We start from the raw sequence: 24871 nt of genomic DNA, 5'->3' as shown, positions 1-24871 counted from the left end.
TGGGAACACTGAGTCAACAACTGATATGAAAAGGCAAGTAAAAATTATTTCATTCTGTAAAAAATTATTTTATTCTGTGTTTTATTCTGTGTTTCCAGTCGGCCACCTGGATCTGCACCTTTGCGATCACCTTGTTGGACTGGGGAGCAAAGGGCAGAACAAGGCATGAAGGCAATGCATTGGGAACACAGAATCAACAACTGATACAAAAAGGCAAAGGAAAATTATTTTATTCTGTGTTTTATTCTATAAAAAAATATTTTATTCTGTGTTTAATTCTGTAAAAAATTATTTTATTCGGTGTTTCAAGTCAGCCACCTGGATCCGCACAAGGTGATTGGGAAAGCAAAGGGAACAACAAGGCATGAAGGCAATGCACTGGGAACACAGAATCACCAACTGACACCAAAAGGCAAAGAAAAATTATTTTATTCTGTGCTTTATTCTGTAAAAAATTATTTTATTCTGTGTTTTAGGGTACTGTAAAACACAACAAGAGATTAGTGAAAAGAACAGCAAAATTATTTACGTGAATTTCTTTAGGCTGAACACCTTGGTGTAGGTACATAACTTAGAATTACAGAACAGTGTGAGTTAGATCTGAGAGAATATCCATCCCAACCACTGCCATGAGCAGGGACACCTTCCACTAGACCAGGTTGCTCTGATCCCCACCCAAACCACCCTGAAACACTGCCACACCTTCTCTATGCATCCTTACTCATGCACAGGGCAACAACCTCACACACAGAATAAAAATAAAATAGAAAGAGGCCAACTCACTTTAATGTGTTTATAGGGTGGAGGCTTCCTTGAATTCCTTTCAATTTCCAATGCCTCTTTGCTTTCTCTTTGTGCTTTCAGTTCCTGGAAACGCTTTGCTGCTTCTTCAAGTGCTGTGCAAGGAATTCAGAATAGAAAGCAATCAGTCCCAGTTGCTGCTAATCAAATATGTACATCTATCTATTTTTTTAAGACTAGGAACAGAACTTTATTAACAGAAAGACAAGTTAAAATTAGTTATTGCAATTTATCATGAATTTATCAGCAGGTACCAACATACTGAACAATGATCCCATGCAGCAGAGCCCAAGATCCATCTCAACATTCCCCCATTTGTGGAAGCACTGAACTGGCCCACAACAACACACAATGAGTAGGCACTTAAACACATTTTTATCTGCAGTCAAGGGATCAACACAATGCTCGGATTTCACGTGAACACAGAACACTAGTCACATAATATTCCCATGCAGGTTAAGTGGTGATGGAGACACAAACACGTGGAATTTTTGTCATAAACCACTATAAACTTTGTTTGATTTTACCTTTCTTGAAGGTCTTGTTAATACTAGTTTGCCCCTCAGCAAAGCTTTTATCTCCTTCAACATAAGGGAAAACTCTGCCCTGGTGTACCCAATAGTAGTCATGTGAACCAAAGAAAAATACTGGGAAGTCCCCGATATCATGTTTGAGGCCCTGTATGTTGAGAGGCACAGACCTGGGATTGCAGATCTCTGCTGGCCACCACCTGCAGAGTAGGAGAGAAAAGAAGAATGTAAATTCTCTGAACCAGAGCTTCCCAGTTTCCCTATGGGATTGAGAAATAAAAACCAGTTTTCCTTTCCTGGGAGGCTCCATGCAAAACACAAGCAACGTTCTTACTCCAAATTCTGGGAAAGCCTTCTAAGAATATCCATGGCCTGAGAGTGGGTTTCAGGACCACCTGCAAACACCTGTATTGCTGCAGCTGACTAAAGCAAACGCCAGCAAGGACAGCTGGGCTCTGGCAGCCCCTGCTCTCCCACATCCTGCTCTGCAGAGCAAAGGTGGTGCAATCCAGAGTCCAGCACCTGGGAGAAGCAGGAGCATCACATTTCATCCATATCTGACCCCAAACAGAGGAATTACTGCATTTCTAACTCTTGCTCATGATGACCGAGCTGCTTTATCTTCCTGCAATTCCAGAGTGCATTAAAACATCCAAAAGTTGAACTTGCCTGTAATTCCCAAGCTTGACCCAAACGATCTGCTTGTACCGCAGCTTCTTGCCAGCTTTACAGTCATTGCAATTCCAGCAGCCCTCAGGCATTTCTATGCTCAGACACTCGGGGTGGAAGGAAGCTGGGCACGACTCACAGCACAACAGTTTGCCACCTTGAAACAAAGAAGCCCTGCTTGGTTTGTAGAAGTCAGGATTGCTCCCCCCTCCCCGTGCACAGTAACTGATATTTATTTTAGATCATCCGCTCCAGATTTCCCACAGAAAAATGGCAAAAGAAAGGGATCAAGTCAAGCTTAACAATGTTGGTTAAAAAGGACTGTGCAGGGTTTAATCTAAGCCGGGACTGCATCAGACAAAAAAGCAGCTGAGGATTCAAACAAGAGGTGAGCTGGCAGGAGGAGCACCACAGCCAAGGGAAGCACTGCAGCTGAGAACAGTGCTAGCAGCTTTTAGTGCTCTGGTGATGGCCAAAGCAACCACAAAACTCCACATTTTTCAAGAATCCTTTTCAATCAACATTGCTCTGACTGAATCCCCAGCAATCATCAGCGAGCACCAACCCCACAGCCTATAGGTTGATCAATACTTTTCTGCTGCAAGGACAGGAAAAGGAGTTGTAATAAATGCGTTTATTCCACAAAAAGTTCACCAGGATAAGCCCAGTACATAAAGCAGAATGAGACACACATGAGTTGTCCCCATCCCAAAAATTCCTGGTGCACAGAGGGAACCTCAGCGCTGGGGTTCACATGAATTTCTGAAGTTTACACTAATTTGGGCAAAAGTTATTTTGGTTGGCTCACATTTTGGACAATGTGTTACATGTGGAGAGCCACAGCACATCTCTAAGCCACCCTCAGCAAAGCAGCTCACGTAAGATGACATTACACATACTGTAATATTTTATACATGTAGGTGTATAAAATATATATACATGTTCTTATATGTATATATATTTAAACATTAACAAGATTTTGTCTCCCAGATGGAAAATCTGGGAGATATTTGAGAGTATTCAAACCAATTTTCAATCACAGTATCAAAAGAAGTGTGAATAGTCACTTTCAAACCTTTATCAGAAAATCTTGTTCACCTATAGACTTCCCAAAATATCATTGCATTAATTGATCATTGCATGTTACAATAAGCATTCCTTAAACAATTCAGTTGCATGACCAACACTGTATTTCCTCTGCTAAAACCAGTAAAATCCAGTCACACAGATCCTCCAGAGCTCCCAAACCCATAATGAAATTTTTGAAGTATTTTTTGCAAATGTAATTTCAGAGGAAATACAGACAAATCACTGAAACATTATCCAAGATGAGAAAATGCCAAGAGATGCAAAAAATCAAACAAAATCAAACACAAAACTGTCAATGCTAAGCAAGAAAAAACCCAACATTGCTCTCGGGATGCATTAGGCAGATATGGCTCAAGCTAAGCACAGGGCTCAAAATAATTCTTGTTTTCAGGAATTACAGGACTACTGCAAGCCATTGATCTCACAACGCTGACAGCGACCTAACTTGGGCTGGGAAATGGGGCACCGGCTCTGAACGCTCCGGGGAACCAAAGTTCTGTGGGGAATGAAACACCAGAGCTGAGCATTGCACACAGACAGCAGCAACTGCCCCTCAGGGGCCTGGGGAGCCTCAGTCCCCTTGGCACCAGGAACTGCCCCAGAGGGATTTGGAGAGCCTCAGTCCCCTTGGCACCAGGAACTGCCCCAAGAGGGGTCTGGAGAGCCTCAGTCCCCTTGGCAGCAGCAACTGCCCCCAGGGATGTGGGGAGCCTCAGTCCCCTTGGCACCAGGAACTGCCCCCAGGGATCTGGGGAGCCTCAATCCCCTCAGCAGCAGGAACTGCCCCAGAGGGGTCTGGAGAGCCTCAATTCCCTTGGCAGCAGCAACTGCCCCACAGGGATGTGGAGAATCTCAGTCCCCCTGGCAGCAGGAATTGCCCCCAGGGATGTGGAGAGCCTCAATCCCCTTGGCAGAGGGAACTGCCCCGGAGGGATGTGGAGAGCCTCAATCCCTTCAGCAGCAAGAACTGCCCCCAGGGATGTGGGGAGCCTCAGTCTCCTTCGCAGAAGGAACTGCCCCAGAGGGGTCTGGAGAGCCTCAATCCCCTTGGCAGCAGGAACTGCCCCCAGGGATCTGGAGAGACTCAGCCCACTTGGCACCAGGAACTGCCCCTCAGCAGCAAGAACTGCCCTGCAGGGATTTGCAGAGCCTCAGTCCCTCAGCAGCAGGAACTGCCCCCAGGGATGTGGAGAATCTCAGTCCCCTTGGCAGCAGGAACTGCCACCAGGGATGGGGAGAGCCTCAGTCGCCTGGGCAGCAGGAACTGCCCCAGAGGGATATGGAGAGGAACTGGCAGCAGGAACTGCCCCCAAGGATCTGGAGAGCCTCAATCCCCTCAGCACCAGGAACTGCTCCCAGGGGTCCGGAGAGCCTCAGTCCCCTGGGCAACAGGAACTGCCCTGAAGGGATCCAGAGAATCTCACCCCCTTGGCACCAGGAACTGCCCCTCAGTCCCCTCAGCAGCAAGAACTGCCACCAGGGATGGGGAGAGCCTCAGTCCCCTCGGCATCAGGAATTGTCCCAGGGATCCGGAGAGCCTCAGCCCACTTGGCACCAGGAACTGCCCTGCAGGGATGTGGAGAACCTCAGTCCCTCTGGCACCAGGAACTGCTCCAGGGATCCAGAGAGCCTCAGTCCCCCCAGCAGCAGGAACTGTCCCAGGGATCTGGAGAGCTTCAGCCCACTTGGCACCAGGAACTGCCCCTCAGCAGCAGGAACTGCCCCTCGGGATCTTGAGAGCCTCAGTCCCCTCAGGGGCAGGAACTGCCCTGAAGGGATCTGGAGAGCTTTACCCCCCTGGCACCAGGAACTGCTCCTCAGTCCCCTTGGCACCAGGAACTGCCCTGCAGGGATCTGGAGAGCCTCAGTCCCCTCAGCAGCAGGAACTGCCCCTCAGCCCCCTATGCACCAGAAACTGCCCCCAGGGATCTGGAGAGCTTCAGGACCAGGAACTGCCCTGCAGGGATCCAGAGAGCCTCAGTCCCCTTGGCAGCAGGAACTGCCCTGCAGGGACCCAGACAGCCTCAGTCCCCTCGGCACAGCAGCAGGAACTGCCCCTCAGCCCCCTCAGCAGCAGGAGGCGTCCCTGAGCTGCAGGGTCCCTGCAGGGTCCCATCCTGGCTGTGGCAAGGATCCATCCCCATGGGAGGGGACAGGATGGGGCACTCAGGCTCGGTGGTGAAGGTGGGACACGAGGCCCATGGGGCACACTCAGGTCAAACCTCCCTGCCCTCCTGCTCTCCGCGAGGACACAGCACCCACCCTTGTCCAGCCCCAAACACCCTCTCTCCTCTGAGGACCTGCAAAAGATCTGAAGCAGCACAGCCCCCTCTGCTTCCAATCCCTTAAAGAAGTGTTTGACATCATCCAGGTAAATACTGAACTGCAACAACACCAACATCCATCTGCCTCCTCTTCATATTGCTGTGCCAACAGCTCCCTGAACCTGGAACAGCCCAGGCCAGACAGAGAGTGACCAAATCTCTTCCAAGGAGAATTTAGTGACAGCAATTATTTTAAGCCCTTTTATAATTAAAAAATAAAAATTAAAAATTGCCAACAACATGAACACAGGCTCACAAAAACCATGAGTGAAGGTCACTGAAAGCAGTCAGTGTCAGGGGACAAGCAGACATTTCTCCGTTGATTTAGAGAGAAAAAATAGAAAAAAGCGAAAGTAAATTAAAGAGAAAGAAACTATTTTGGTTACCTTTCTCACATTTCTTTTTGGAAGCTGACGAAGGAGGAGGAATCATAGGTAATTTCATCAACTCAGCACGATTTGACTCATTCAGTAGGTAGTGGGACTTATAGGCATAGGAACTGAACAGGGGGTCTGAATGGTCCTGCACTACCAGCCCTATACGAAACAAACAGAAAGAGATGAGTTGCAATGAAACTACCCATGATTCCATGAAGGAAAAACCAAATACACCCAATGAACACCTCTAATGCAGTATGTGGGAATGAAAAAAAGGATAAAATGAAGAAAAAGGAAAGTCTGAGTCTGACAAAGTGTCTGCGCTAACAAAGAGGTTGTGCTGGAGAGAGTCAAACTTAACTGGAAAATCTTGCAATGAAGTGGAATTTCAATTGTTTTTTTACTCTTCTAGACAAGCATAAGAAAAGCAACAAAGTTTGAATCCATGGGATCCCCTCTCCTTCCCACAGGGAAAAAGGAAGTTCCTCAGCAGACCTGGGGTGATGGTCACTGCAGCTGGGCTGTGCTCTGAGTTGGGGCTACAGATGGAACAGAAGTTGGGAATGAGAACTCACTGTCCCACTCCCTACAAGCCAATCCCTGAGATCTTGCCTACAGAAGAGTTCTGCCTCTGTCATTGTGCTGGAAAGCAAGGAGGAGGTCAGTGTTCTGCAAGGCACCAAGGGGGAAGCACAGATGGAGGTTCTGCCCTAGGCTGTGGGGGTGAAGCTGCCCCACCCAGCCCTCCCAGGGCTGCTCAGAACAGTCCAGCACTCAGTTCCCTACACAACTCCACCCCAGGCCTTTGCAATTCTCAAGAAAAGCTTTTCCTTGTTATCTAAAGATCCAGGCAGCCCAGCTGAGAGCCCAGAGCTGCAGAGAGAAGCACTTGGCAGTAACTCGTGGCAAGAGCAGAGCTGAGCCCCAAAGAAACAGGAAAGATGAGCTACCAAGAGAGCCCCCAGCTCTTCCCCTGAGGGCTGGACAGAAACTCTTGGATGGTGCCCAAAGCACTGCTGTAAGAAGATTGGGGTCAGCCCACCTGGACATGCATCACTGGGAGGATTCCTAAAACAAGGGGCCCTACACATGAACTGCACCATGCTGACTGCTGTTATTGCAGGGTGCTGAATAAGAGGTCTTTAAATATCTTGTATTTCAAAGCAAGTTTGTCTGTCTCATAGATTGTCTCTCATCTACATTTCTCACTTCAGTAACTGCATCTAAACACAAAGTCTCTGCTTCTGATAGCAACTAACACTAATTAAATCAGCACTAATTAAATTCTCATAGAGATGTCCAAGGATTTCTGAAGTGTTCAGTTCCCTGTTTCTATCTGAGCAGGTGGCTCAGTGCTTTCACTCCTGATTCCAGCCAGGCCTGCTGGACACAAGCCCCACAAGAATGTTCTAGAGAAACAAGTACAGAGCTGCTCTAAGACACACAGGATTCAGGCAGTGGCAATGGTTTGGAACTGTTCAAGTTCTCCTAATTAAGATCTGGGGAATACACAGGACAGGGAATTCTATCCGTCAGGGCACAAGAGGTTATTCAGATTGCCAGGAGAAAATCCAGACTTGTGCAGTTGCATCTCTGATGGAGCCAGATTCAGGCATAAAGAGAATTACTAAACAAATGTAAAGTGGAAGGAAGGAAAAAAAAAAGGCATGAAAAATTCCATCTGCATTTCTTGTCATTCTGAGATGTGTAATTATTCCTCAAGCCAAACTAAACTTCCACCTGAATGAACATAAATGAAAACAAGTAACTTCAGAATCCAGCTCACTTTCATTTCCCTATTAGTGACTCTCAAAACTGCTGCAGAGACCAGATCCAATATAAACTGTAGAAAGTACACATTAATATTATTCCAAGAGAATAATGGTACTTTTGAATCTTGAGACCAAAGTAACTGCTGCACCAATGTTTTTAAAGCTGCTCTCTGGTAGAACTCTGGTGATTGAAGAACCATAAAAGTAACAAGTGGGAAAAAAAGTTAAAAAGAAAAAGAACTTTGACACATGGAAAAGCTCAGCATGAAACCTGCTCATACAGTACTGCTAAAGGTTTTCTTTCAAAGTTCTCAAATGTGAAGGCAGTTATAAATGGAGTTCTTCTAGTTCATGAGTAAATCCCAACTTTTAATACTAAAACTTAGTTGTAAGTTTGTAGCAGTGAAAGAATCTCCTTCTGCTTAATTTAGTGGTCAACAACACAGCATTCTCAGCATGAAAAGGCTGGAATGGGGGGATTGGGATCTGCTTTTCCCTCCTTTGCTGGCAGAACAAGTGGGCCTGAGTGCCTGGTGCTGCTTCTGGCTATCAAATGGACCAACCCAGTGAGCTGAATCTCATGAGAACTGCTGACCAAAATAAAATAAAATTAAATTACATTAAAAAATCCCAGGCAGCATTTAACCCCAGCAAGCCCTAAGGGAGGAGTTCCTCACGAAACACTACTTTTACAACTAAACTACACAAATGACAACTATAAACTATAATTGACAACTGTAAACTATAGAACTATAAACAGGGAAAAAACCAAGTGTCTCACCTCTTGCACAAACGAAACAAAAGCCTACATTTACAGCTGATGAGGAGTGAGTCCTTTTGGAATGGTTACTACAGATGAGGATGTGGGATGACACAAACAAGCTTCCTGCAGCGATGCAGCCGTCTCCAGAGTGATACGCCACGGGGCAGCGCAGACATCTCGCCATGCGACCTGCTCAGGAAACAGCAAACACACCCAGGGCTAGCACCAGCCAGCCAGCTGGAAAACACCAATGGGGACTGTGGGAATCTACAAAATTAAAGGGTTTTGGGTAAGCTGCAAGGTGCAGGCTTCAGAGACAGCACAACTGTGAGTAGAGCTGAGCAGCTGCCACGAGGTAGATCGGCAGAAAAAGCATTTGTCCCAACCAATGCTCAGGTCAGGACAGGGCACAGGCAAGGCTGGGTCTATTCCAATGGTGTAAAAAAAGGAAACAGCTTCATCTTTTTTCTAAAGAAAGTTTCAAAATATTACCCCTTAACTTTCGCTTTAAAATTGTTAAGAAAAGCTTCCATCATTCTAGAGGTTATTTGTTTGCTTTAAACATTTTAGTTCATTTCTAAAAGGATCTTCTTCCTTGAAAAACAATTGTTCACTACAAATTGCCTTCAATTCTTTGGCCTAGTACTGTGAACCCCTGGCTTCCATTAAACCTGTCCCTGTTCTTCTAAGCCTTCTGATGTTCACATTCTTGTAACAAACTTTCTTATGCACTTTTTACTTAATGACCAATCACCATCAGCTGTGTCTGACTGAGGGGTCAGCCACCAGTTTTTCATTATCATTCTTGTTAAGCCTTGTGTCTGTATCCTTTCTCTCTTTCTTTAGTATAGTTTTAGTATAGTATTCTTCAATATCATATCAGTCATGTAATATCAGCCTTCTGAGAACATGGAGTCAGATTTTCATCTCTCACCTTGTCCTGGGGACCCTCACAAATATCAAGAGGTCCTTGCCCCTGGTAAAACACCTCACAAAAGGAATTCATTTCTTTGTTCTCTTCTTTTTCTAGTAAATTGCTCAGGCAGGACTTTTTGGCTTCTGTGCAATTGGGTATCCTTAAGTTTGAGGTGAAGTCCTCTAGGTCCTAATGAGGATTAGCCTTTTTCACCTAATTGAGGAGTGAAACTTCTGGGCTTCTTTCCTTTTTAAGGGGACAAAGGACAGTTTTGTCACTCTGTCAACAAGAAGCACACTCCTATAGGGGACTTTTTGGCTCCTGTCCAGCTGGGTATCCTTAAGTTTGAGGTGAAGTCCTCCAGGTCCTATGAGATGTCTTTCCACCTAATTGAGGAAAGGGTTTATTTCCTTTTTAAGGGGACAAAAAATAGTTTTGCCACTCCATCAACAGGGGGCACATTCCTATACAAGACTTTTTGGCTTCTGTGCAATTAGCTATCCTTAAATTTGAGGTGAAGTCCCCCACGTCTCTATGAGATGTCTTCACCTAACTGAGGAGACAAACTTCTGGGGGACAAAGAATAGTTTTGTCACTCTGTCAACAAGAAGCACACTCCTATAGGGGACTTTTTAGCTCTCTGTCTAGTTGGGCATCCTTAAGTTTGAGGTGAACCCCCCAGGTCCTATGAGATGTCTTTCCACCTAATTGAGGAAAGGGTTTATTTCCTTTTTAAGGGGACAAAAAATAGTTTTGTCACTCTGTCAACAGGGGGCACATTCCTATATAAGACTTTTTGGCTTCTGTGCAATTGGCTATACTTAAGTTTGAGGTGAAGTCCTCCAGGTCCTACCAGATATCTTTCTACCTAACTGAGGAGAGAAACTTCTGGGCTTATTTCCTTTTTGAGGGGACAAAGGATAGTTTTGTCACTCTGTCAACAAGAAGCACACTCCTATACAAGACTTTTTGGCTTCTTGTGCAATTAGGAATCCTTAAGTTTGAGGTGAAGTCCTCCAGGTCTCTATGAGATGTCTTCACCTAACTGAGGAGCGAACTTCTGGGCTTACTCCCTTTTTAAGTGGACAAAGAATAGTTTTATCACTCCTCCAAGGGGACAAAGGATAATTTTGTCACCAGGGGCCACACTCCTGTGGCTGGCCTCACCTTTGCTGGCTTTGTGCATGTCCTTGTCCATGGAGCAGGCGGTGCAGCAGTGCTGCGGGCAGCGGAAGCCGCGCGACTCGAACAGGGCCGTGGCAAACTTGCGCACGCAGGACTCGTGGTAGAACTTGCCACAGGTGCTGACAGAGCAGCGCTTCACGTCCTTGCCAGGCTGCTTGCAGGAAAAGCACGTGTGCTCTCCTTGGAAGAGAAGGAATAAGGAATGCCAGTTGTAAAAGCAAACTCTGATGTGGAAAACCAGGGCACCACAGGGAATATTTCCCTGTCTGCTCTGACCCCCAGTGGAGCACTGACTTTGACCCTCATTCATGAAGAAACTTTCCCAGACTTCAAGATAGACCAGAATCCACAAAAGTGTGAAATAGATTATAGAGAGTAGTGTAGGTGTATCACTTGGTGAGAAATTTAGGTTTTGGGATTTTTAGTATGTTGTGGATGGAAGCAAGATGGAGGGCATGGGGTGCCGTCCTGGGTTTCTTCTTCATGTTTCTTCTTCATGGGTTTGGGTGGCATTTAGTAATTGGGCAGAAAAGTCCACATTGGGATCAGTTATTGGGTTAAAAGGGAAAATAATCTAGGTGTCAGGTCTTAATTGGATGGCTTAGTCTTAAAACACCTTGTAACAAGAAATTGTTGGCCATTTTGTGCCTTCTAATGAAAAGCTGTCAAACTCACAGTAGTGAGGCTGTTTTACTGATAAGAAATAATAAACACCTGAGTCTGAACATGAATTACTGCCTCAAGTGCCTTCAATGCAGACTCAGAGAAACCCACAACTGAAACCCCCACACTCTGACATACTGATATTATCCAAACAAATTCTGAAGCCAACAGACTGTGAGCAATACAGGATCCTTCCCATCCAGCAGGCTGGGTTATTGTGATCCACAGTAACACTGGAGTAGCTGCTCACATAAAAATCTCTTATTCCAAGTAAAACCCTAAGCAGCTCATTATTTTTTTTCTTACAAGGTACTTGCTAAATGGAAAATGAGAATCTAGTCTCAGAGGTTAAAAAAGCAGCGGAATAACCCAAACTTAACTCAGAAACCCTCGGAAAGCACCACCTTGGTTCGCTCTGACCAGAATGGGAGGAAAGGGGGAAATCCCTCCCATTTTCCAGGCACAGGAACACACACTCACCATTCTTACACTCGGTGCAGATGAACTTTTCCTCAGGCATGGCCTTCAGGCCGAGACACTCCAGGTGGAACATGCTGCAGCACTCGCCCTCGCAGGCCAGCAGCGACTCGCCAGAGCTCTCACAGATCTGCAACAGGGAACAGGGCACCCTGACACACCAGGAGCCAGCAACACAACTGCCTGGAATTGCTTCAGAATTAGGGTAAGGCAGAACTGAACCTGGCAAGCCACAGGGTGAGGACAATCGCAGCACTCGCTGCACCTTGCTCTGGTGTAAGCCATGACAGAGACAGGAGAGGCACCACAGCACCCACCTGCCCTCCATGCCTCAGGGAACAAGCTGCTCTGGCTCTTCAGGTCCTTTACTACTGACCAGGGAACTGGGCAGAACATCCCAGGATTTATGTTTTTTTAAATACTGAAAAATTCTCGCTCTGTCCTATCCTGACCAACCATCTGGAATCTTCAAATGGAGCAGAAAATAGCATCTACTTTTTCTACTGATGCTGGCAGGTATGGATTAGACACCACCTTCCAGCTGCTGGCCTGCAGGGGGGCTGAGGAATCATTTAATATGAATCATTTCCAGAGCATAAAAACTCCTTAAAACCTGGATATTTTATCTGAGAAGTCAAATTAAAAGAACTAAAAGAAATAGGGGATACATATTTAGTATCCATCACTTCCCAATGTCACCAGTTACCTGACAAACAGTGTCTTTTTTACTTGTTCCAGTTCCTCTCCTGGATAAGCTGGAGTCCACTGACTGCACATCTGAGGCATCAGCATCAGCAGTGGCTGAGGGGCTGTCTGAACGCTTCCCAAAACTGCCCTACAAAGAGGAAAAACCCATGGCTCTCAAACCAGGCATGCCAAACCACAACCACACCGGGAAAAACACTTCTGTCACTGTTGAGCAAAAGAACATTTGGTAGGTCAAGAGACACAAAGGTCCTGGACTTCACTGGCATGACACAAGTGCTGCCTTCTTGATATATTTTACCTGTAAAAGCCAAACACCATAAGGAGATCTCTAGGAGTTACACCAGACACAGCAGCATCTCCCAATTCCCCAAGAATTTCAAACCTTCCACAGAGCAAATAATGATCTAAACCAATGCTTTGCCAGAAGAAGTAACAGGAAAATTTGTAAGTAAATATCGTATTTTTACAGCAAATCAGTGGAGGGGATTAGAACAGAATAGGTTTTATGTTTTCAGATAATAAAAGATTCAAATTTTGTAGAAAATAGCGTTCACATATTTAGCAATGATCAACTGAAAAGCCTCTTGTACACTGACAGCTTGTTCAGGTTCCTGGGAGAACCAACCATGAAACCTTTACCTGCAAATCATTGAGTCCTCTGGAGTCAGAGTCAGACGTGTCCCTGTAGGCTGAGCTGGTCAGTTCCATGTCAGTGGAGGCACGACTTCTCTTCTTTAAGGGTTTACAGGAGTCTGAAATCTCACTGGCACCTTAACACAACACGCTAAAATTAGTTCAATACATGGTCTCGACTTTTTGCTTCAACTTAATAAAGGAAAGAAAGATGAGGGCTTGGATTCCATTATCTGTCTTAATTATTCAGGTTGCAATTTTGTTACTAGTTGAATTCTCCCTGAAAATTAATTGAAAACCAGCTTAGGCAGAGTTTTGACACACTTTTTACATGGTGATGCAGTGGAGGAAGGCAATAAATTGTCTCTAAGGGAGGATAAATCCTTAGATTTGCTCTTCATCATCCATCTTTAACTTTGGCTAAGCAGAGATTTTTAAGAATGCCCAGAAGGACTTGGGGGTTACAGCTATGAACAAACACCATCCTTCCCCAACAATACACAAGGAAAGAACCCCAAACACAGCCTGTCCCCAGGGAAGCTGAGCTCAGCCCTACAGAGCACCAACATTGTGGCTCACATGCAGCAAAGCTGCTGCCAAAAGGCCACAGGCCACCAAGGTCAGCTGAGTTAATTTTCACCTCTCACTCACCTTTCTGCAACCCCGTCTTCACTGCTGCCAGTGGGACAGCTTCAACCTGTTTGAAAGGAAAATCCACAGTTAACACCAGAGGAAAGTTTCTCCCTAGTACCAAAAAGCAAACAGGTCAGTTCAAGGGGGTTACAATTCAGGTGGGAGCTGCCACCCCCTCCTCAGCCCGAGTCTCCACGTCCTGCTGGATCCACTCCTGCCTAGGCTGGTGCCCACAGCCCTGGCAGCCAGGGGCCACTAGGCAGGGCCACCAGGCAGGTCCTTCCTCTCTGCCCTGGGGCAGGAAGGTGCCAGGAGCGCTGCATCCGTGTCCAGCAGGCAGGAGCACCCTTGGCCAGTCGCTCCTGGTGCTGTGCAAAGCCCACAGAGCTGTGTGAGCACACTGGGTGCCCCTGGCAGGGCTGGCACTGGGCTAGTGAGGCACAGGGTGGGTCACTCGCTGCTCCCTGCAGCTCCTGCAGCCCTTGCTCCCCGTCTAGAGCTCTGCACAGGCTGCCCAGGTGCCGTGGTGTGCAGGGCTCTACACAGCTGGAACTCCAGGGCACAGGCACTGCAGCACACAAATGCACAAGTTTACAGTCTTGCAAAAGCACTTCCAGTCCTTGACCCTAGGGAGAAGTTTAGGAACTGTTCTGTCAACACACATGGAAGATGTGGGAATTTGGTGACTGGGTAATATTTACAGATGACAGCTGTAGCCTAAAATCCTGTTTTCAAGGTTAAGAATTACAAGTTACTGCTTTGCAATGTGGTTACATATGCATGGAGAAACACATTTAGTAAATATTTAAGGATTATTCTATAATTTTTTTAAAAAATATTTTATTTTGTTGTACAATAGGTAAAAACATACAGTAGAAGGATTTGTATAGGATACATTTTGTAATACAAATATAAAATCTAAACAATCACTTTTATTTCTCCACTAGTCACTGTAACAGTAGCATCAACATTTTGTTTTTCCCATTAATTGTACTCGTTCCAGTTATAATTTTATACCAACTTGTTGCAGACTAACTGGGGAATCAAGAAAACTTGACTTTGGGTAACAAATATTGTTGCATAATTGTAAGAAGTTAGTAAGTTTTCTTTTTTTTAAATTTAACTTAATACATTCAAGGTGTAGCGCATTACCCCTGGGTTTCACTTTAGCCAGATACTTCTCCTGAGAAAAGCACTTTAATTAAAGTCCACAGACTGAGTCAGCCAGGTAAGAGAAGCACATGAAGCTACCTGGCATCCATGAAGTTCATCTTGTTGGTTCTTATACCTTTGTTAAATTAAGAAACCTTTACAAACATAAAACAACTCTTTTGAAAGGGGGAGGCTGCGACAGCTCGTGCCAAGAGGCTCCACAGTCCACATCAGGTGTCACACACCCAACACTTGAATTGCTTTAAAGTTTCACCAAGAAACTGCCTCGAGCTGGAGCACTCCTCTGCTGCACAGCAGTGCAGAAATGCTGCAGCATCAAAGGAAAAATAGGGAAAAAAACCCCAAAAAAGCAACTGAGTTCACTTTCAGTCTCTGAAGTGAAGGAAGTGCAAAACAAAGCGCAAAGGGCAAAGAATAAATTAAAGAGATAAAAATATTTTTTCCCCTTCCCATATAAATCTTCATCCTGACTGTCTCTCTTTAAAAATTCTCACTGGGAAAAGCTAAACTATGAAACATTTATATAAAATTCTCAGCTTTCAGACAGAGGCCTTTGAAGTGGGAAAAATCAACCGTGCAAGGAGAAGAACCAACAACTTTGACAAACTTGTTTGAAGTGTATGCAGGTTTTGGTATTTCTGTCCATCCACTGCACTCTCCTACTCATTTCCACGCAGAAATTTGTTATCATTAAAATTTTCTCAAAGCAACAACATTTGTCTGTCTGACATCCAGATTAAAGGAAAGCCCTGTACATGTTAGAACTATTTCAGGAAAAAATGGTATATCCCAGAACTGTTTTGCTGATGTCTGCCAACATGAAAGTCTGACTATTCATCTTTAAGTGAAACCATTCTTGAAGTCCATCTTCAGAAGTGGTCAAATTAATCACTCTAACTTCATTTAAAAAAACAAAGCCTCAACACAAACCAGCAGCTAAATCAAGAGCCAAAGGAAGGAACCTGGTGGCAATTCCATCCAAGAGAAATCACTGAAACAAACCCATTTTGCTCAGAACAGAAATCTCAAAAGGAAACATGGCAGGTTCATTAGGAGTCATCCATCACTTCCATAGCCTGACTGATACTGAGAAGATGCCAGTAGCAGAGTCACAGCAATGGCATTGACAGGGGGATTTCATGGAGGATAGTCCAAACCGAAACCCGATGGGGAAAAATGGAGAAAAATAAAAAGGCACCAATATAAGCCACAACATTTATGAATACAATATATTTTAACTCTCTACATGGAGGAAGCCAACCTGCTCCTTTTTGATCTTCTTCTTTGGCACAACTTCAGTGGATTTCTCAGACTCGGAGCGGGTTCGAATCGATCTTCTCTGTTGCTTCTTTTCTACAGAACCTGAAGAAGGAAAAAGGTTTCCATTATTTGATTCCTTGGATTTCTGAGGCACAGCAAGATGTGCAACACCAAACCAAGAGGTAAAGGAACGAAACCAAGACTTTGTCCTCTTTTGAATGTTTTATTTTTCAATTCAGTTCCAAGCTATTGACCAGCTGGTGCTGTGGCTGCAGACACACATTCTGATTCCAGAGATCAGCTTCAGAAAACAGACACAAGTAACAGACTGGAACAAAAGGCTGGAATTCAGATTAGGGCAAACAGATTTCCATAATCCATAACACACCTCTCTGGCATGGTCTTCACCTGGGTAATTCTGAACCAAACAGTCCATCTTTGGTGTTTTGGGAAGGTAGCCACAAGCAACTCCTTGAACAAAAACAAACTAGAAATTTCAGATGCAAAGCACAGCTTCAGGATCTCCTCCAAAATGCCAGATCTGTGTCCCCCTCTGTGGGGTGATGGCCTCTGTCACATAACTACAGCCAGTCCCACCCTGGACCACCTGCAGCCACACCAGACCTCAATGCTCACCTGAAAGTTTTGAGGTGAAGAAAAACTCAGCATAAACAGAGGCATCAACCATGATGTGTTACCATCATTGATGAATGCGAAAAACAAGTTTTTCAAAGCATTAGCATCGAAAACAAACTCAGATTAATGAAGGTTACTGTGACATTTCAACAGATGAAGAGGGAGCTACTGGAATTTTGGTAACTAAGGCTGGCAAAATCAAAAGATCTTTCTGTGCTCCGGCATCTCCCAAACAGGCACATGGAGAACCATGGACACAACACCATGGGCAGCTGTTGGAACAAGCACAACACCTGGGGCTGACAAAACTGGCACCTGAGCATTTACAATGAGCTGCTGGGAAGCATTTTGCTGGGTCTTCAGCTTGGGAGGTTTCACCCATACAAGACAACTGGGAAATACTTTGTTTTCTTCCAAGCAAAACTGCAAACTCTTGGGAGCTGACTGTGTCAGATGGATGCACTGTTAGGAGCTGTAAACCTGCCTGGTCTTGTCAGAAGATCAAGTATCTAGAGACACACACAGGCTAAAACCAGACTGAAAGATAGCCTTGCAAAAGAACTGCAGAGAAAAAAAATGAAAACTTTTTTCCCCGTGGCTGCATGGCTTGGGAATGTTTCAGTAACTAAACTACACAGCTGGAAATGTTATCATGTTACAATAATTGGATTTCTGAGGGGAAAAAATTGTTTTTCTTAGAGGGAAAAAGCTTTTACAGCATATTAATTAAGGAAAAATAGCAATTAGTTATTAATAATTTAGAAATTAATGGCTGAGGTCAACATCCATCATGTCTGTCCACGAGTAACTTCTGGTTAGGCCCCATCCCTTGAGGAACTTGCACAGCAGCAGTGGATCTCCATATCAGAGCTGGGGAATACCTTTTGTCACTTTACTGTGTGACCAAAATCCCCTGAAGCAGCTTCAGGTAAATTTGAGCAGATGTGACCAATTGTTACTTTAAGCAAGAATGGATTTTCTCCCTGAAGCCAAGGAGAAAAGATCAAGCCCTGGATCAGAGAATTCCAGAAACTGGAATTTGGCTGACAGCAACATTGACCACTGCAATGGGCACTTTCTCCTCTTCCTGCTCTCCAAGGATCCAGTCAGCACCTTCACAATGCTCCCATCCCATCTTCAGGTTTATTTTCATCCAAAGTTTCAGGAGAGATGTTGGACCAGCCCTCCACCTTGCTGGAGATGAATCCCAGTTCAGTGTCTGCAGGCCAGGGATTCTCAGGGCTGCTCTTGCAGTTTCAAGTAAGGGAATTAGTTATCTTTCCAGCATTATTGAATTCTGTGTATCTAACTGCAGGTTAGCAATAAGGACTCCCAGAGTCAGTCTGGCAAATACTTTACCATAAAGGGATCCTGAAGTTCCACTGACCTTACATTTGAAAAATGGACTTGGCAGTTATGTTCCACAAGAGGGGACCAAAAACTGGGCTTTGGAAATGGCTTTGAGAGTGACTGGAGTGTGCACTGCAGGTAAGCTCAGGCACTTACAAGGTGTTAGCAGGTGGAGTGTTACATATCCAAGAAGCCTGAGAAAATGAAAAAAGAGAGGCTCAGAATTCCCACCCCCTACATCTGAGGAGCCAAAGGGAAGCTGAAGCCTTTAGATCCTAGGTGAGAGAAGCAGATGGAGATGGCCTCTCCTGCTGCAAGGCAATTCAAGGAGCCACAGCAACCACAGCTGGAAAGAACCACCACTGTCAACAGCAGGGGAATCCCCCCTGACAGCAGGAAATTCAAGTGCTGCAGTCCCAAACACTCCATGAACCAGCAAATAACCCTGCCTAAAACCAGCACACACCCAGAACCTGAACTGTGTTTGCACAGGACTCATGGATGCTGACCACTGAGATTTCTGACTCTGGTTCTCATCTATTTCACGTTTGGAAAGGGAGAAATAATCAAATGGATGGATAGTTAAAGCAGAAGTGACATCTGGCCACATTATGAGATTCAAACAGCTCATTCAAGGTTTTCCCATTTCAGGCCCAAGTTCCATGATTTGCTTCAGTGGTTCTTCTCTCTCAGACCTGATAGTTCAAAACTTTATGATGTACCCTCTGTGATGGCTTCAGAAGGCAAGCACCACCTCATTTGGATGGAGTTAGCTGAAGCAGTTTTTAAAAAATCCCTGCAAAAACTGAACAACAAAGCCTAGGGAGTCTCCAGCTTGAATCAGACATTCCCTACTGAAATGTGCCACTTCCCAACTCTTTTTGCTTTTATGACAGCTCTCATATTTTCCATTTGGGACCAGCCCTGCTAACACACATCCACTGGACTGTCTTCTAAACCAACCTTCCATTGCTCTGCACAGGACATCATCCCTTGAGTATGTTGCCTCAGGCTGTGAGTTGCAGACACAAAGTTCAGAGGCCAAACCACCAATCCCACCCCACAGCCATGCTCTGTGTGTTGGTTCACCACGTGTGACATTAGCCATGCTCATTACAATCACTCTGTGAACAGAAAAATGTTAATAATTCCTAAGCAATGAGAAAATGCTGGGTTTGATATTTGAGTTCTCATGCTGCAGGCTCAGGTTCAGAGCAGGATTGCAGTTTCCCTACCTGCTGCCCCAGAAGTTGTCTCAGGAGAGGATGCATTTTGCACCACAGCTTTCTCACTTCTCTGAGCTGATGAAGAATTCAGTTTCTCTTGTCCTTTGACGCTTATTTCTGTTTTGTTACCAACTCCCTTGAAAAGAAAAAAGGAAAAGATTGTCTTCCCCTGTTACAAAGCTGTGCTGCTACCAGGTAACAGGCCTGCCCCTGAATCTCAGAACAGAAACAATCAATGCTCTCCAAGCCAACACACAGACAGGATTAATCTGCTATGGAGCTGCTTCCCTGCACAACTTTCCACCCCTCTCAATCTCCCCTCACACACAAGGAAAAAATAATTCCAGTGACTTTTCTAAACATTACCTTCTCTATAGGGCTTAGGATGAAATAAACACTCTCCAGGTAGAGAGGCAGAAGAAGGAGGCACAGAAATAGTCCTAAGCCTTTTCCTTACACTGACTGTGGGAAGCTGCTGTGCACCTGAAGGAAGCTCAGAGGCAGAACTCAATTTAAAAGTCTGTTACACAAAACGTAGTTATTATTTTTTAGTACATTATGAACAGTTTTGTCATCTGTTTCCCACAAAACCACTGATTTTATCAAGAATTTTTTTGTACTATTTCAAGTAGGAAGCTGAATAGATCTAATATATATTCAATATATTAATATATTAATATTCATTATACATAGATATAATACAATAATAGATAAGACTATAATGATATATTAATAACAATTATATTAATATATTAATATAAATAGATAGATATTTAATATATTTAATGTGTTATAAACAAAAATACAGCCATCTGTAGGGAGCTGCTCTGCCACCAGCAAAACAGTTACTGCCAGGGCTGCACTGAATGTGGGGTTCAGTGCCCTGAAAGATTCTATTGTCACATCTGTCTGTTAATCTCTCAATTAAAGGAACATGGGTGGTGAAAGCTTGGTGGACACAGCTCAAGCTCCCCAATAAGGCAGGCTTGGGATAACTCAGGAGCAGAAAAAGGGTCACTGCACCAAGCACGTACCTTGGTGGAATAAACAAATTGATCGATGAGCTTTCCATCCCCAGCAGCATTCTGAAGGGCAAAAACCTGCTCAATTTTAACAACCGGAGACATGTTACACTTTTGCAGATCCAGGTTGTGCATGGTGATGGAAGCTGGCAGGGATTTCCTAGCTGCAGCTGTTTTCCAGGCGATTTTCACAGGTGGAGCCTCCTCCTCCTCGGGGCCGGAGTGCCTGCGCTGGCCCTGCCGGCGCTCACCGTGGCAGGGTGAGGAGCCCGGGGCCGCAGGGCCGTGCTCCGGCTGCGAGCTCGGCGCCGCCTTCGGCCGCCGGTTCTTCTTGGCCTCTGCTTTGGAAGCAGCAGTCTTTTTGGCTTTGGCCAAAGCTTCCTCTGGCTCTTGGTCTACGTAAATGAAGGTGTACTGTTCTATCCTCTCCTCCCGGGTCATTTTCAGCGCTTTCTCGGCGTGGGCAATGCCAATGTCCCACTGCGCTCGCTCCCGCTGCGGCCGCGGCTTGCGAATCTTAGGGGACAAGACAAGCAGTGGTTACACTGAAGATTTTGCCACTACAGCATTTAAACACAACCCTGAGGGTCTCTGCGTCTCTCAGGCAGCAGTCTGCTCTCCATTTACAGGGTATTTTTGACACTGAATGTATGGTGCCACGTTCTCTTCATAGAGAAAAATCAAGGCACAATTTTTCCCAAGAATATTTCTGAGATTCACGTTCTCTGAACTTCAGAGAAAGAGAGACTACAATTCTTATCACTTCCTCTGCCTGTGTTGTGCCAAAGTAGAATGTAATATGGAGATTGTTTATCTAAAGTGAAGATGCTTTATTTCCTTGGCCTATTAGGGCTGAGAGAGTGTATGTCTGTCTGCTGACAGTCACAAAGCAATCAAGAGAAGAGTGCAGTTGTGTGCAAAGTAAGTGCTTGGCAGATTCAGTTTAGAAGAAATGTATAATAAAGTGTTATACATTTATAGTATAATAAAGTAATTAATTATTAATATATTATAGTATAATAAAGTAAATAATTAACCTTTTAATAAGTTAGACTCAAATACATCATTCTCTCCCCCTCGTCGTAGTCGTCCTTTACTTTAATAAATGTAGACACAGAATTCTCTGCTGGTGAGATCCACCCAGTCCTTCTCAGGGCAAAGCCCTGAGGAGTTCCAGACCTGCCCTGGAGCATCTCCCTAACAGAGATGATCCCCCCAGTGCCCCCTGTACCTTCTGTTTCTCAGAGTGGTTGCTGGCTTGCTTGGCTGCCTCAGCCAGTAACTGCTCGTACTGTTTGTGCCCTTGGTACTCGCGGACGCGCTTCTCGTGCACCCAGGCCCGCTCTGGCTGGTTGCTGAAGAACTGAACGTGGTATTCCCGGGCACCTGAAAGGACAAACACCACTCAGCAGTTGTACCAACACTGCTCTGTTCAGCTCACACCTTTCTCCTCCTTCCTGCAAGTGGAGGTACCTGGCTCAAGTGGCCCAGATCCAGAATAGTGTGGGATGGATTCTTGTTATCATGTTTTCTGAAAAATCCCTTTGCTAAGGATTTTCTCCTGAGAAGCTCCAGGAAAGGAATGTAAACAATAATTATCTGATTGCTTGGAGTGCAGTTTGGAGGTTGCTCACCAACAGGTATATCTTTGATTGGTTCCATGTGAATTGTTTTAATTTAATAACCAATCAGAGCCAGTTGTGTCGGACTCTCTGAGTCTGTCACAAGTTTTTATTATCATTCTTGTTCAAGCCTTCTGATGTCTCCTTTCTCTTTCTTTAGTATAGTTTTAGTATATAATTTTACATGATATGATAATTTAATAAATCAGTCTTCTGAGAACTTGCAGTCAAATCTCATCCTGGGGACCCTCACAACACAACAACAGATGCTCAGGACACCCTGCCCACACTGAACTCTCTCACTGACTTGAGAAAAGCAGAAACACCTGTGCACCAGCCCATTCCCACAGTGCCACCTGCAGAGGTCACATACCAGTACCAGTTTTGTGTGTGCCAGTTCTGTCCTGTTCAGCACACACAGAGCAGAATTCACCCCACAAAGGCAGTTTAGCATGAGGATATTTTTAATAACAGAACAGCTACAGACACCTGCCACTCTGGCAAAGAGCTTCCTGCCTCACCTCTTGTATTAATTTTGGTGTGCACATCAAGCTGTGGATCACAGGACACCATGCAAGGCCACCATGGGTACGTCCCCACCTTGGACCAAACCAGATCCCCAACCTGGAACTTGACGTCGTGGGTGACCTGCGCTGGAAGGGATGGCACGAGCTGCTGGACCTGCAAAGGAAACACCAGATTAAAGCCACAGGAGAGGATTCAGAGCACTTGGAGATGCACACACCATCCACAGGGACTTCTTGTTGTTGCTCTCTCAGATATCCCTGAGGTTTGATAATCCAAGATGAGAAAAACATTTCTTAGGAACGTGAAAGAAAGGAGCTGCACTCAGCTGGGATTTATGTAACAACATCACTGACAAACAGAGACACAAAAGAGCAACTGCCACGCCCCCCAAAAAGGATTCTGCTTCCTAAGTTGATTAGAAATACTGCTTTTAGGATAAAATAAAATAATAAAATAGGAATAAAATAAAAGAAATATTTAGGAATAAAATAAAGCAATAAATCCTGTACAATAAGAGATGTGTTGATGCAGTAATGAGAGTAATAAGAGTTTAAAAGAAATGACAACTGATTTGGCAGATAAATTAAAGAATTAATGGAAGAAACAGTCCAAAAATAGTGACATTCTGAGTTCCCAAAGTGTTAATTGATGCATGTACTAACCGGGGCTTCCTCCAGCACTGCATCTTCTCTTGGTCTCTCAGAGAGTGTGCTAAGCCTCTCATTTGGTCTCTAAGAAATGGGTAACAATGAAGAGAAAAAAGGAAAACAGGACTTACTGTAAAGGGACAGTAAAACAACAGAAGATAATAGTGAAACCAGGCAGAAAAAGATAATTCATAGAGAGAAAGGCAACCATGAACCCAGAAAATGTGAATATGACTATTAATTAACACAGTAACATCACAATAAAGAATTACCTGGTTTCCCCTACACTATTTACATTACTATCACACCTAAATATAACTGTGCTCTCCTGTAACAGATGACAGAAGAACATCCATTCAGAAACAGCAAATCCAAGTAACTTTCCACCTAAAATAACACACAATTTTAAAAAACCAGAGAACCCCATGTGAGGATATCCACAGTGATGTGGTGAGTCTCACTGTGCACCAGTCATTTCCCAGAACTGCAGTACATAAATTATGCTAAGCATACAACATGACCATTGCAAAATCGATGTTATATTGCATAGAGTTGACAAACATATTTGAAGGATCAAAAATCCACAACACAGAGCAGAATCAGCCCCAAACAGAAGCTGACACTGATGTGGAATGGGTGTGAGGGAACAGGGGCTGAGGTTCAGGAGACAAACGCCACCCACTTGCTTTTCCTGTAGCAGAGAAGTCAAAGAGCAGCAAAAGGAGCAGTCAGACACAAGCAGTGAGGAATTAATAATGCTGAGGACCCCCTTATTGCCAAGCCACTCCAAGCACAGACCCCACATCAGTCCCTGCTGTGTGCTGCAGAGAACTGGGGACACAAGGAAGGGACAGGGCAGCTCAGGGGGGCACAGCCCATGTCTCATCTGGAGCTGTCTGTACACAACCTCCATTTCAGACTAATCACTTTGCTCTTTGCTGGGCAGAAATTCTTCCTCCCTGCACAGCAGGAAGCACAGCACTGACTGCTGCCCTTCTTTAGCTACAGGGAGTTGGTGAAACCTCCCCTCTGGCAGGCTGCAAAATTCCAGCTCCTCACAGAACACAATTTCTGAGCAGAGAGGCTGATTCTCAAAATGAGGATTCAGAGCTTGATGTTCACCAGTGTTTTCACAACATTTCCATTTTAAATCAGCCTCTCCATTTTGGGCATCCCCTCAGAGTCAGTGGATTTTCCTCTGAAATTACAGCATCAGAATAAGGAACAACTGGTGACCACCTGACTTGCCACAGCCTCATTGAGTGCAAAACTATAAAACCACAGTTGTACCAAAAGTTGTTTGTTCCTATGAAGATGATCCCAAGCCACAAATCTCACACCTTTAACACTGAAGATGACAAAAGTGTACACGAAGATGAAATCATGCAGTGGAAAGTGAAATGATGGGACAATGGACCTGAGACTGCCCTGGCAAACTCATACTGAGAAGCACCAGCAGAAAATCCTGCTCCTGTCAGAGCAGGCCATGTCTGAAACAGGGCTGGGTTCTACAAAACATTTATTGCAACACCACCTTTAGAAAGGGAAATGAAAGCAACAAGGAAGACAATAGCAAGACCAAGATTTCTGGTGAACTCTGGATGACACACATGACTAGGAGCTTGGAATTCAAGATGCAAGGTTTTGGTTCAGTCGGTGAGAGACAGAAGATTCCATTCTCATGGCAAGCAGGTAACAGAGCCAGAGGGACAAGCTGAAGCTCCAGGAGTAGAACAGGAGTCACGGGTAAGAGGGGAAACAACCTGACAGCCTGATGTGGGGGTGATGGAGCCTGGCCAGAAAGCAGGAACAGTGCAAGAGATGCTGCTCAGGGAGTGCCAGCAAAGCACAGCAGCTCCTACAACCA

At 44.8% G+C, this 24871-nt stretch overlaps 2 protein-coding genes across 2 annotated transcripts in view; one reads left to right on the top strand and one right to left on the bottom strand.

Moving 5' to 3' along the window:
- Positions 1 to 24871, top strand: part of ASH2L (ASH2 like, histone lysine methyltransferase complex subunit) — a 168496-nt gene that overhangs the window by 55736 nt on the left and 87889 nt on the right. The window lies entirely within an intron of this gene.
- The window catches only part of NSD3 (nuclear receptor binding SET domain protein 3), a 36717-nt gene that overhangs the window by 4873 nt on the left and 6973 nt on the right, over positions 1 to 24871 (bottom strand). The window contains exons 3-18 of the mRNA XM_054294418.1: positions 23020 to 23088; positions 22351 to 22510; positions 21439 to 21593; positions 20220 to 20723; positions 19195 to 19321; positions 15975 to 16075; positions 13559 to 13604; positions 12914 to 13044; positions 12273 to 12401; positions 11570 to 11696; positions 10409 to 10606; positions 8344 to 8514; positions 5800 to 5949; positions 2001 to 2157; positions 1329 to 1531; positions 784 to 896 (exon numbers count right to left, since the gene is read on the bottom strand). Coding sequence (XP_054150393.1) covers positions 784 to 896; positions 1329 to 1531; positions 2001 to 2157; positions 5800 to 5949; positions 8344 to 8514; positions 10409 to 10606; positions 11570 to 11696; positions 12273 to 12401; positions 12914 to 13044; positions 13559 to 13604; positions 15975 to 16075; positions 19195 to 19321; positions 20220 to 20723; positions 21439 to 21593; positions 22351 to 22510; positions 23020 to 23088 — 2541 coding nt within the window. The remainder of the gene's footprint in view (positions 1 to 783; positions 897 to 1328; positions 1532 to 2000; positions 2158 to 5799; positions 5950 to 8343; positions 8515 to 10408; positions 10607 to 11569; positions 11697 to 12272; positions 12402 to 12913; positions 13045 to 13558; positions 13605 to 15974; positions 16076 to 19194; positions 19322 to 20219; positions 20724 to 21438; positions 21594 to 22350; positions 22511 to 23019; positions 23089 to 24871) is intronic.

This window comes from Melozone crissalis, unplaced genomic scaffold (genome assembly GCF_028551555.1).
Source record: "Melozone crissalis strain CALT ecotype California unplaced genomic scaffold, PUWL_Pcris_2 ptg000247l_1, whole genome shotgun sequence".
NCBI lineage: Eukaryota > Metazoa > Chordata > Aves > Passeriformes > Passerellidae > Melozone > Melozone crissalis.
The sequence above is the reverse complement of the archived record's forward strand: the minus strand, read 5'-3'. Positions and strand labels throughout refer to the sequence as shown.